Source organism: Penicillium maclennaniae (genome assembly GCF_028827695.1).
Source record: "Penicillium maclennaniae strain IBT 15551 chromosome Unknown utg000007l:1.0-4884863.0:1.0-4888362.0, whole genome shotgun sequence".
Classification (NCBI taxonomy): domain Eukaryota; kingdom Fungi; phylum Ascomycota; class Eurotiomycetes; order Eurotiales; family Aspergillaceae; genus Penicillium; species Penicillium maclennaniae.
In genome coordinates, this window is record NW_026623219.1 from 2,062,032 (window position 1) to 2,074,057 (window position 12,026).

Consider the following 12,026-nt stretch of genomic DNA (forward strand, 5'->3'; position numbering starts at 1 on the left):
GTCTATCCGAGTGATCCGTTATCAGTGCAATGCGCAGACTCAAAATAACCCCTCAGTGATGCCGTCCCCTGCCTGTGACCGATGCCACTCTATAAAAGCGCGGTGCCTGACAGGCCCCGCAGGCAGCTGTTATCGATGCTATCGTCTGAAGCATTCTTGCACGTACTCCCGATGTCGTGGAAAGCGAGGTCGAAAACCAAGAATTGCTGTTCCTGAGGGGTCGGTAACTGATTCAAGTGATGGACTGACCACAAGCTTGGCGTCACCGCTCCCCAGCTCGCCAAACAATGCCACCGAGGACACGACTCAACCCCAGGAAGAAGATGAGGGTGAAGCTCCACATAAGTCCGAGCTTTCGGAGATATTATTTCAAGAGGGCATCATCTCCCCAGTCGCAGAATGCACCTCATTCCAAGTATGCGCCTTTTACTCATTTGGACCTCGGCTCAGCTTCGAGATGAGCCAAATGATTCACTGCCGGATGGAGGAAGCCCCTTCCCTTCTTCTCCACCCATATGAAGCATTTGCTCGCGTGCTGTATCGATGCATGACAAACCAGACGCCTTGTAGCAACGAAGAGTGGTCCATGGGTGCATCCGCTTTGAAAGCCCTACGGAATGCGCAAATCACAAAGGCCGAGTATGTGGGCGGTATCTTGGCCCTGGGCACGAGCTTAGTGGGCTTCCACCGTCTGATATCTGGGGTGTCGGCTAGTACCATCTGTCGACATACCTTGAGTCTCATTCGGCCGCTGTACTATGCCGATGAGCTGCGAGACTTCGACATAAAAGAGCTCCTATGTCTTATCTTTCTAGATACAACTCAGTCATTGTTCCGAGCTTGGATCCCGGTGATTGAATATAGGATTCGAGATCCCTACATTGTCAATCACTATGCGGGTCTGTGTGCTCCTCTGCTGCCACTTCTGTATCGTGTCTGTATCGTGGGAGCGGCTGTTCGTACAGGTTATGGCGACAAGGTCTCCCCGGAGGACTTTGAATGTCTTACAGATGAACTCAAAGCATGGTCACCAAACGTATCGAACGATACACTGAAGCGCTTCTCGGACAACGAGATGCTTCTGCTTCTCTCACAGGCTAACCTTCATCGAACGGCCACACTTCTTCTCTTGCATCGACTTCAATACCCATTTGGAGAGCGAGACGCTGAGGCAGAATCCCTTTCCCAGTCGATGGTGCATGAACTGATCCAATGTCTGCAAGGAGCTGACCAGTTTCCACCTAATGTGACTCTAGCGCTCCTGCTGGCAGGAGCCGAAGTCCATGACCCAGAGGGAAGAAAGCATATTCTATCATTGATTTTCAAGGTAAAAGGTGCATATTTCTACCCGTTTATTTCCAATCTGCGCATGTTCCTCGCGCGTGTTTGGAAGGCCAGGGACCTTGGAACGGCGCGATACCTTTTCCGTCTTTTTGAAGATGACCCGGATTTAAGCGTGCCGCTATAATGCGGCATTCAACAAGAATAAGAGAAATATTCCTCATCACGATTAATTAACCTGTCGTAATATTTCAGTATGTCCCCCATGGACCTCGTGTAGTTTCTTTGTTAGACCCTGGCGCCCTAACTAGATGCGTCTTGGGATGACATGTTTCGACTCCACACTTGGCCCTAATTAAGATTGAATCCTATTTATCGCCCGCGGATTGGCTCAAATAGCAGTCTGTTCGCGTATCTCTTTGTATGTCCAAAGTCTATATGAGAAGCAAGCGAAGAGAAGAACTCATACTGCAAGAACCCTGGACATGTCCTTCAGATTTATAAAGAGACGATAATTTCAGCTGTTGAGGGCAGTCGGCACACCCTCGTTGAACTGCATGTCCTCTCCTCGCCATGGCAGACCACACCTCTTCGATAGAATTCCCCCCTGGGACCATCTTGCTTGAAGACAGTAAGCCATCTTTGCTACCTGAATTGATCCTAGGATCAACACACTCACCAAGATCCTAGGGAGCGCCTCCCAATCCGGCATCATTCTCAGTCCCACCCCCTCAGACGACTTAGACGATCCTCTGGTACGTACACCGTCCATTTCGACACATCTTCATATTAAACCAAGATTCAGAATTGGTCTCGGCTCAGAAAAGCGATAAACTTTGGATTGACATGCACATTTGTCCTCTTCACAATGGTCTTGATCGACATCAACAGCGTCGCATACCGCGAATACATGACCGAGCTAGATCTGACATACTCAACCTTCAACAATGCCATCGGCGCCAACGTTGCCGGCCTTGCAGTAGGATGCCTCGTCTTGATTCCCTTTGTACACAAGTTCGGTCGCCGTCCGTTATACCTCATCAGCGCCCTGGTGCAATTCGCCACCGCTATCTGGTGGGCGAAGTTCCACACTGCCGGCGAGTTGATTGCCATCAACGTTATCGCTGGCTTGGCCGGATCGATTGCCGAGGCGATCGTGGTGATTACTATTGTTGATATGTTTTTCGTTCATCAGCATGCCCGTATGAATGGCGTCTTTATCTTCATGCAGACCCTCGGCTCGACTGGTGGGCCTATCGCTGCGGGATACATTGTCGTTGATTTGGGATGGCGGTGGATGTGGTGGATACTTGCGATCATGCTCGGGGTGAATTTTCTCCTTGTGCTTTTCTTCTTTGAAGAGTCCAAATACGTCCCATCTACAATCGCCCATTCTACCTCGGCTGCTTCGGATACTGTCGAAACCGGAGGAAAAAAAGGTGACCGTTTGGAAAAGATATCATTCACTGACCTCACAGTTGCCACTCAAAGCCGCAAGTCATATAGACAAAGACTTGCTTTCGTGACCAAAACGGATATCCCCATGCTTCAGCACTTTTATCAACCGCTACTTCTTCTTTTCACCTTCCCCGCGGTGGCATTTACCGCCATCAGCTACGGCGCTATCCTTGCTTGGTTTGCAGCATGTGTTTCATCTGCATCTTATTTTTTGATTCAGCCACCTTATAATTTCAGTGCGGCTGAAATTGGATTATTCAATCTTGGCGGATTTATTGGCACACTGTTAGCCACCTTCACGGCTAATTTTCTGAATGACTGGCTCATCGTCTGGCTGGCACGACGAAATGGGGGTATCTTCGAGCCAGAAATGCGTCTTTGGCTGATTTTCCCCGCTGGAATATTGAATTCTGCTGGTCTGTTGATGTTTGGAATTGGCCTCGGACGGGTTAATCTACCAATACTCTCAATGTGAACATTGCTGACGATCCGTCGTAGGGTCTTGCGTGGATCATTCTCGCTGTTGGTTCGGGCTTGTTTGGTTTCGGTTTCGTGGTCACTGCAGATGTTGCTTTGACATATCTCACCGATAGTTATCCTGACGTGGGTACATTTGCAGTTTTATTATTACGCTGTCTTGAAGTCTAACGATTTCTAGATCCTCGGTGATGCTCTCATAGCTGTTGTCTTTGTTCGCAATGGATTTGCGATGATAATCCTTTTCGCCCTCACTGACTGGATCGCCGGGATGGGTATTCAAAATACCTTTATTGTCATTGGCGTGCTTGCTTTTGTAACCCTCGTCATGCCGGCGCTGCTGATGGTCCATGGCAAGCGAGCTAGGATCAAGACAGCCTCCAAGTACAAGGAGTTCGCTTCACGTCAGCAGCCTCAGCGATTTGTGTAGTGGTATTATCGATTCATCTTATTTACGCCTTTTCAGTCTTTCTTCTAGTCTGTGAAATGCGGTTTCAAGGTAGTTCAAAGTTGAGGTTCCCGATTGAATGAGTTCCCAGTATTCATTCCCACTACAGTGCGGAGCTTTGGGTCAGAGTCATGAGATTGTTTCATCTGTTGAATGCCAAGTCAAATTGCCACCATATATGTACATACCTAGGCCGCAAGTGCCTTCAAGAAGGCCGGGCTCTCATGATCCTGTACAACCTTGGAGATAGGAGTGAGGTACGCCTCGGCATTTTCTTGGTCCTCCAGAAGACGGCGGATATAAGCTTGAGCAGCCTTCATCCACATCGCCTTCTCAGCTGCGCTGGCTTCCAAGCCCTGCCAGACCCAGATGCGATTGCCAGCATCGTAGATGAAGACATCGTTTCCGTCGAGGTCGGTCTTGCTGACACGACCCCCATCTTTGACGAGATCAAAGGATAGTGAGCCTGAGGCGTCGCTGAGCCGGAAGAGCTTCCGGGACCGAGAACTATCGCTGTCCTCCACACTGCGCTTCGCGAAGGAACCAGGTCGCGGGCATTGGAAGCTAGATTGATTGGCTTCCTTACCACCAAGCAGGTCTACAACGATCCGAGATCTTGACTCGAGTTGGGAAAGAACCTCAACATCAACATGCTTCGCCAAAGTCATGTCATTCACCACCTGAGCGGCCTTGGCCTTCTCCATCGGGCTACAGCTTTTGCCCTGCCAAACCCAGATCTTCTCACCCTTATCCAAAACGAACACGTCATGATCATCGAGGCTTTGCCAAGTAGGCTCGACTTCGTGCACGATGATGGTGCCCGTCCGGGTGGAGCCAGGGTACTTGAAGATGCGGAGAAGTGTGAGTACTTCTTTCGCTTCTTCAGGCTCAATATGGGTGAATCCCGAGCGAACACCTCCGGATCGGACCGCGTAATGACGGAACAACGCCAAGAACTCGTTGGAGGGCTGTGCCTGAACCTCACGATGCTGAGTCGCAGCCCCGTGCAAGAACTCATCCAGCTCGACTGTCTTGTATGCAGCGGTGCCCGCCTCGTCCTGAGTTGTCTTGCTGCCCAGCCAGAAGAAGATATCGTGGCCTAGCTTGTCGTCGCCAACCTTGTATGTATGCAGCACGATGAAGCTGTCTCCGTCGTAGAACTCGCCCATCTTCTCTCTGGGCCAGAGGACGACTTCGAAATTCTCAATACGCCAGACGAAGAGCCCAATCTCCTGGCCAATCTTTCCATTGTTCCATGCAGGCTCGGAAGCAGCGGAGTTGTATTTGACGCGGTGGTCGAGGTCGGATCCGATCAGCTCCACATTGCTGTCTTTGATATCATATTCTTTCGGATGAACGAGACCTTCACGGGGAGGCATGTTGATTTGGTTTGTAATTGTAGGAAAAACAACAGAGCTGAAGCAGTGAAGAGACACGCTGCCTTAAAGAGCTCAGGTGGGGCCAGGGCTGAGTCAGGTGGGGTTTCGAGGAAGTCACTCGGATTTGTCAATAGGACCAAGTTGATGCTATTTTTGGCCCTGCTCTGTTTCAACACTCGTTCACAGCCTGAGGCATTCAAACACCCCGGCCATGCTCGAAATCCAAGGCTCCTGGCAATTGTCATCCACGCAAAGGGTGGTTTCATCTTGCACAAGAACAAGCCATTCGGATTTACCAAGGGCATTCCACAAAACATCATTTTTTGGCAGGGGAAATTGAAGGTCACCTGCAGAGAGCAAGGAATCACTTGAATCAGGGCTATTATGGCTTCCATTGTTAGACTGGGTGGAGCTCAGTTTCCCACAAGCCTTGTACAGGGCCAAATTGAATCGTTTGACTTCCTCTGTGCACACCCAGGCAAATGAAGCCAGTCCCACCTCTTTAAACCTGGTGAGCATATTCGGATAGAAGAGCATGCCTCGTTTCCGACAACTTCGAACCAGGGCTTCAAGCAATTCAGTGTCAGCGGGGGAAAGAGAAACTTTGAATTCAAAATCGAGAGCATCACGACTCCTCAGAATGAGGGAGAAGATGATATGTAGCAGGATAGCCTGATACGTAGAAATAGGCCAGGGCAAGGTGCTGGAAAATTCGTCTTTATCTGACACATCCCAGTTCGCCTATCACGATATTTTCAGATAAGTAAGTCAGATATGCCAAGAGCTCTATGGGCATAACGAACCTTTTGATCACGAATAGCCAGGTGGAGCTTTTCATGGAGCTCGACCGCTGCCGATCGTGAAGGCTGTTCTCCACTACACCAAAGACCTAGGACAGTCATTGATTGAAGGAGCAGGGGCGTTTCACGATGTATATTGAATGATCCTCTATGAATAAACGGCCAGAATCGGTGAAATTTCTTGAAATAAAGACCAATGTACTGTTCCTTCTTCTCAAAGTGAGTTGATTGCACTCGACCCTGGCCCGGACTGGACGCAAGGTCGGAGGATGCAGGGCGTTTCGTTTCTATCGTATCATTATCGTCGAAGAGACACTGGATTCCGCGGCGAAGACATTCATCACATGGCACGCCTCCTTCGCAACGAGATTTCCCGGTATGACAACTCTTGCAGGCCCGTCTGGCGCGACCTGGAGGCTCAGTTCTTTTGTGGCGTTGCCGCATATGTCGTCGTAGTGTATCACTGCGACGGAGACCCCAGTCAGATTGATGTGGACAGATGAGCCGGTCGTATTATGAGGTACCTTCTCCCAAAATGGCTACCACAAATTGAACACGGGAAAGCTTGCTGTCGGGAGTGTTTTGTTTCATGGCGGCGCAAGTGCTCCCTCCGCCGATAGTTCGCGTTGCAGCCCGGGAAGTGACATCTAAACGTGTCAGAAGGACTTCGCGAACAAGGCTCATCTTCTCGGCTTGCCATTAGTCGTCACCGCTTCTCAGAATCTTGTTGACGAGAAGACAGTAGTGTTCCATTCTAAGCATTGAAGTGTTTAAGTGAAGATGGATGACAAATCAACGATCGGTCGGTCTCCAGCGCTCCTCTGGTTGGCCTATTGTGCCGGCATCCCACCGGTTTCCCACTTGATCTATGGATGTCATGCTACATTCGTCACTTTCACATCAGCTACAGGCCGAATCGACCCGCTGATCATGCATTACGTGAAACGATGAGGCATCGCAAATCCCCGAGCTCACTGGAAAATCTGGTGTAAATTTGCCACAAATTCCGTTATTGCAGCCCCGCAAGATAGGTAGCGTCAAAAAGAGCCTCTCAAAGATCAGATCTATGAGCTTTGTACCTCATGACGCAAGGCTGTCTATTCCTCAGAGGCGAGAAAATGATAGCACAACCTCTTCAAAATAAGCTAGACATCTGCGTCATCAATGCAGCGTGTACTGTTATTCAGACTGTGGATCCTTACATCGGCGAGCCTTCTGTGATGAGGCACAAAATAATGCGGATATGAAGAGCAGGCTTCTCAAGTGTTGTAGAGCCATGGGATCCCTAAATTGGCACACAGCATATTTGACGCTCAATAGGAATTTGGCCTATATAGCCGACTCTAATTATCTGCAGAGATAGAGTAGGGAGGTGGGTGCTCTAAGTCTTCAAACTCAGTCATCGAAAGCTCATATCCAAGATGTCGCTTGAGCAATTCATGAGTGATGAACCTCTCCGGCGCATTTCCCTGCGCATCAACAAACGAAACATGGGGATTCACTTCACTGATTCGCTGCAGCTCATTTGCATGGCGATGGTGGTGGGGGCATCCGTCAACACCGATCAAGAAAATCGTAACATGAACCCAAGAGAGACCCAACAGATCAAGCTCGAATTCATCCATATCGCTCGCTTCTCCATCAAGTAGAAGAAGTAGCCGCAGCTTCGGGGTCTGTGGACCAGCTTGCCAGCCGTAGATTGGATGGTATGTTGCTGATTCGGAATGTTTTTGGAAATGGAGTTGCTTCACTTTTTGCCAGCCGGTCATCACTCGCGTGCGGCCACCAAATGCGACGAACTTCCACATTTCTTCAAAGTTCCAGTGATTTATGATGCCAATGTGGTCGGCATTGCTTGAGAATGTGGTCAGTTCGTAGCCTTGCCAATTTTGGTCGTGGTTGGCCATTGCGTCGGTGAACCGGCGGATGATTGACTTTGCCACATCTGTAGTGCTAATATTCAGCACATTATTGAAAATTTCTTAATGGGTTGGACGTACCTTTGTTTTTGGGTTGAGTTGATCTCGAATAGCCGGTGATGAGATAGTGATTGTAGTTCGGTCGCATGGGCTCAAAATCCATGGAGCCGGAAACGTCCAGCAAGATCATGGTGTCATCCGAGGGAGTTTCGACGCCATCGAATGGCCTGAAGGGTGGAGGCATCACTTGGTGTGAATAGCCCTTGGATGTATGTTGAACATGGCAGACATCATCGGCAGCATAATAGGCAGGAGGTGGCTCGACTGCAGAGGCCATTCGAGCCCGAGCCATGTCCAGCGCTGATATGATATCGGGCTTCAGTCGAGCCCCTGTGCTCCCTGCTCTATGATTCAATACCCAGTAGAGACGCTCCTCGGCGGTGTCTTCGTATCCTCTCCATGTCGGGGTGATGCCTCTCCATCCAGAGGCAGCATCAATGGAGAATTTGAGAGGATTTGAAGCCAAGTCCGCCCACGCAACGGGAATAGGCTCAAAGTAACCCGCTCGAAGTAAGTGAAGGTATTGAAGAGGGCAGTGAGTCCGAAGTTCGGATATTTTCTCAGTCATACCCATCTTCGCCTGATAAGTGATCACAATATTCCGCGACGTCTCATCTGGCCATCTTCCACACTCTTCACGGAGAATTTCGGTGCGCAACTTCATCAGCGATCTGGCTTTGATGGCTTCTTTCTCCTCGGATGATTTGATTGAGAATGCCCGCTTGAGCCCAGCAAATTTCGATGGCTTTGAGCGATGACCAGATGAATTAGAAGCCGAGTCGGCGATTGACATGTCCGACATCGAGGCCTCAAGCTGACTAGTCTCCCAAATATTGATTGGCGGCTCCTGGCCGTTGACAGCAGCCTGTGCTTTTGCGTTCAGGACTTCATTCAACCGAATTGTCTGTCGGATCGACTTTGCATGATAAGTCGGGTCCGGCCTTTGAGTTCCATAGAGGGATGCGCCACTGAATCCATAGGGAGAGATGACCCCGATTGCATACGGGTTTCCTGTGAACCAGCTCGTTTGGTAGCAGTCGTGATATGTCTTCTCACCCGGGTACATCACAGCCTTGGACCATAGGTCCAACACATGAAGGCGCTTAATCTTTCTGTTCATATACCGGTGAATGGGACAGTTGCAGTAATAGTCTGTGTCGTGCTCCGGCTCTATCTCCGGATTGAAGATGTGAGATACTTGCTGGACGTTCTGCAGTAAAAACTGCATTTCTTGTTCATCTCGGGCGCGAACATGGCTGGCTTCGATGACTGCATTCGTGTGAAAGGCAGGTGTGGCAGATGTGGGCCCACCTGTCGTGGCTGAATACGACGGGGGAAGATCAACAGACATCTTGGCTTTTGTAGACCCTGGAGAACTCCCGTGCTAGGACTGGTGATTCTACCTCGCGATCTTCGGGGTGCATGGAATGTAGAGACGGGTGCCTTAAGAAGTCGAATAAATCGCGCAGGGCACCCGGCTAATCGGCCACGTTTTGCTGGTTCAGCCACAAGCGCTTGTCCGAAGTGAGAATCGGTTTGTTGCCCGCATCTGTTATGCGACCGCCACGCAATGTAGAATGTTGCACATGAAGACTTGGCTCCGAGGCTTATCTCGTACAGCCGCCCGTAACTCCGCATTATGTCCCGGCTTTTGTTTGGGTTCATCTACAGAGCGGTGACGATCCACTGATTTGCTCTGGCAAGGGCTTGACCTGACTTTTGACAGGTCAACAGTTCATAATAAATGTCCGACTCTGGACTGGGATGGAAATTACAGATCACGATTAGAAGGGTCGCGCCCAGCTATCAGCTATAGAGAGTCTCGACTCTTGCAAGTGCTTCAATCTTACGCAGACACCGCAGTCTGCAGTTCCGAAGATTCCACAGCAATCTGCATGTCACGTTTCAGCTTAACACATTGAACAGAAAATATGATATGGTCCATAACACATACATATTGCCACAGGAATAGCGGAATATTATCATCGGAGCCATTGGTCATGTAGCCTTTCTACGTTGTTGAAGAACCTCTTTGTTTTTCGGATATCAGGTGCGGGGTAACATAACGTAATCCACAAGCGACTCGCCACCACAAGCCACCCGCCACCCCATCCAATTTCGCGTCTCCGCGTATTCCCCCCCCCGATTATATCATTTATTATGCCACCAATTCGGTCGGAAACAAGCCAGGATGCTATCCACCAAGAGGGTAGGATCGAGCTTGCAATCCAGGCTTTCAAAAATAAAGATATTCCGACTATTACGGCTGCTGCGCGCGTCTATAGCATACCGCGGTCTACGCTACGCGACCGCATCAATGGTCTTCCTTCGAAGGCTACCACCCGCGCTAATGGCCATAAAATGACCCAGTTAGATGAGGATACGCTTACCAAGTGGATTCTATCTATGGATGACCGCGGTGCATCTCCTAGGCATACGATGGTGCGCAATATGGCCAATATTCTTCTTTCGGCTACCGGTTCCTCCACAGTTGGTGTGAATTGGGTTGGAAACTACATTAAGCGTACGCCGGCTATCCAAACACGTTTCTCGCGTCGATATAATTATCAACGTGCAGAACAGGAGGATCCGCGGGTATTAAATGACTGGTTTCGGCTAGTTGGGGAGACTATTGCGCGCTATGGTATCCCGCCTGATGATATCTATAACTTCGATGAAACCGGCTTCGCAATGGGCTTAGTTTCTACCGCAAAGGTGGTTACTAGAGCTGGATACTATGGACGACGATCTGTTCTACAGCCAGGCAATCGGGAATGGGTGACTGCAGTAGAGACTGTTAATGCTTTAGGCTGGGCTTTGCCGCCGTTGATTATATTCAAAGGCAAGCGCTATATCGAATCATGGTTCCACGATACCCCGAGGGACTGGCGCTTCGAGGTTAGCCTAAATGGGTGGACGTCGGATGATATTGGGCTTCGATGGCTTCAAAAGCTATTTATTCCTTTGACCGCAAGCCGTATACGTAGTCGGTATAGGCTATTAATTCTTGATGGTCATGGAAGCCACCTTACGCCTGAATTTGATCGTCTATGCACCGAAAACGATATTATACCTATTTGCATGCCACCGCATAGCTCACATCTATTGCAGCCGCTAGATGTAGGCTGTTTCGCAGTTCTAAAGCGATCATATGGTCGGCTTGTGGACCAGCAGACGCGTATAGGTATAAACCATATCGATAAGCTTGATTTCCTTGCAGCCTACCCACATGCACGCGAGGATGCATTCAAGGCTAGAATTATTCAAAATGCATTCAAAGCGACCGGTATAATACATTGAATGCAGCAGAAGTCCTTGATAAGCTTAATATTCAGCTTCGTCCGCCTACACCAGACCGACCATCAAGCCAATCAAGCAAATCAAGCATTTATTGCCCTGAAACACCAAGCACAATCAAGCAGCTTTCAAAGCATAGGGCATCAGCAAGACGACTGATTAAATATCGGTCTGACAGCCCACCTACGCCTACCAAAGAGGTATTTGATCAGGCTTATAAGGCATGCGAACAAGTCATGAAGCGCATCCTTCTATTGGAGCAAGAAGTTGTTGATCTACGCGCGGAAAACTACAAAAAGAAGAAAAGAAGGCTTTGCCTAAAAGGCAAATCCAGCGCGATGAGGGCTTATTCGTTCATGAAGCCCATGATCAAGGCATTGGTCTACCAAGTGGCATAGAAGGTGGTAGGGTGGTCTCCGCAACACCCACCTCGAGGGCTACAATAAGCGGTGATCAAACCAATAGACGTCAATATGCATGCAGCGTATGCAGAAGGCCTGGCCATAGGGCTAATTTCTGTACGGAGAAGGTTTAAATTGAATATAAAGGGGATGTGGTAATTTAAAAGCTTCATGAATAGAAGAATAAATGGGTGGGTGGCGGGTGGCTTGTGGTGGCGAGTCGCTTGTGGATTACGTTACCGCCCGGGCTCCAAAGCCATTGTTGAACACTTTTTGTGAGCAGAGATACGGACCTGGTGTTTTCAAGTCGTCATGGTATCACCCATGGAAATTATAGCAGAAGCCTGCAAGTAAAGCATTATACTTTGGAACCATTGAAAAGCAAATGATCATCTTAGGCTTCTTATTGAGTGATTGACTCTGTCTGCGCTATTCATGGCCCCATCTAGCTCATTTTATTGTCAAAAGGCTACACACTCCGTTATTCCAGGATCGTGAAAATTGCT

At 49.2% G+C, this 12,026-nt stretch overlaps 5 protein-coding genes across 5 annotated transcripts; 2 read left to right on the plus strand and 3 right to left on the minus strand.

Annotated features, from left to right (window-relative positions):
* Window positions 1-58: 58 nt before the first annotated feature.
* Window positions 59-1,468, plus strand: N7477_007992 (Zn(II)2Cys6 transcription factor; the record flags this gene model as incomplete). Its single annotated transcript, XM_056969655.1, has 1 exon — window positions 59-1,468. One exon carries the CDS (start codon window positions 59-61, stop codon window positions 1,466-1,468), a length of 1,410 nt encoding a protein of 469 aa, XP_056819687.1.
* Window positions 1,469-1,854: 386 nt separating this feature from the next.
* On the plus strand, window positions 1,855-3,646 carry N7477_007993 (uncharacterized protein; the record flags this gene model as incomplete). The annotated part of the gene is made up of 5 exons (XM_056969656.1): window positions 1,855-1,912; window positions 1,972-2,036; window positions 2,087-3,187; window positions 3,238-3,342; window positions 3,398-3,646. The coding sequence occupies 5 exons, from the start codon at window positions 1,855-1,857 to the stop codon at window positions 3,644-3,646; spliced, it is 1,578 nt and encodes a 525-aa protein (XP_056819688.1).
* Window positions 3,647-3,852: 206 nt separating this feature from the next.
* On the minus strand, window positions 3,853-5,043 carry N7477_007994 (gelsolin family protein; the record flags this gene model as incomplete). Its single annotated transcript, XM_056969657.1, has 1 exon — window positions 3,853-5,043. One exon carries the CDS (start codon window positions 5,041-5,043, stop codon window positions 3,853-3,855), a length of 1,191 nt encoding a protein of 396 aa, XP_056819689.1.
* Window positions 5,044-5,223: 180 nt separating this feature from the next.
* On the minus strand, window positions 5,224-6,527 carry N7477_007995 (Zn(II)2Cys6 transcription factor domain-containing protein; the record flags this gene model as incomplete). Its single annotated transcript, XM_056969658.1, has 3 exons — window positions 5,224-5,784; window positions 5,847-6,253; window positions 6,368-6,527. 3 exons carry the CDS (start codon window positions 6,525-6,527, stop codon window positions 5,224-5,226), a joined length of 1,128 nt encoding a protein of 375 aa, XP_056819690.1.
* A 659-nt stretch (window positions 6,528-7,186) lies between these two features.
* N7477_007996 (vWA domain-containing protein) lies at window positions 7,187-9,173 on the minus strand (the record flags this gene model as incomplete). Its single annotated transcript, XM_056969659.1, has 2 exons — window positions 7,187-7,788; window positions 7,844-9,173. The coding sequence occupies 2 exons, from the start codon at window positions 9,171-9,173 to the stop codon at window positions 7,187-7,189; spliced, it is 1,932 nt and encodes a 643-aa protein (XP_056819691.1).
* Between the last annotated feature and the right edge of the window lie 2,853 nt (window positions 9,174-12,026).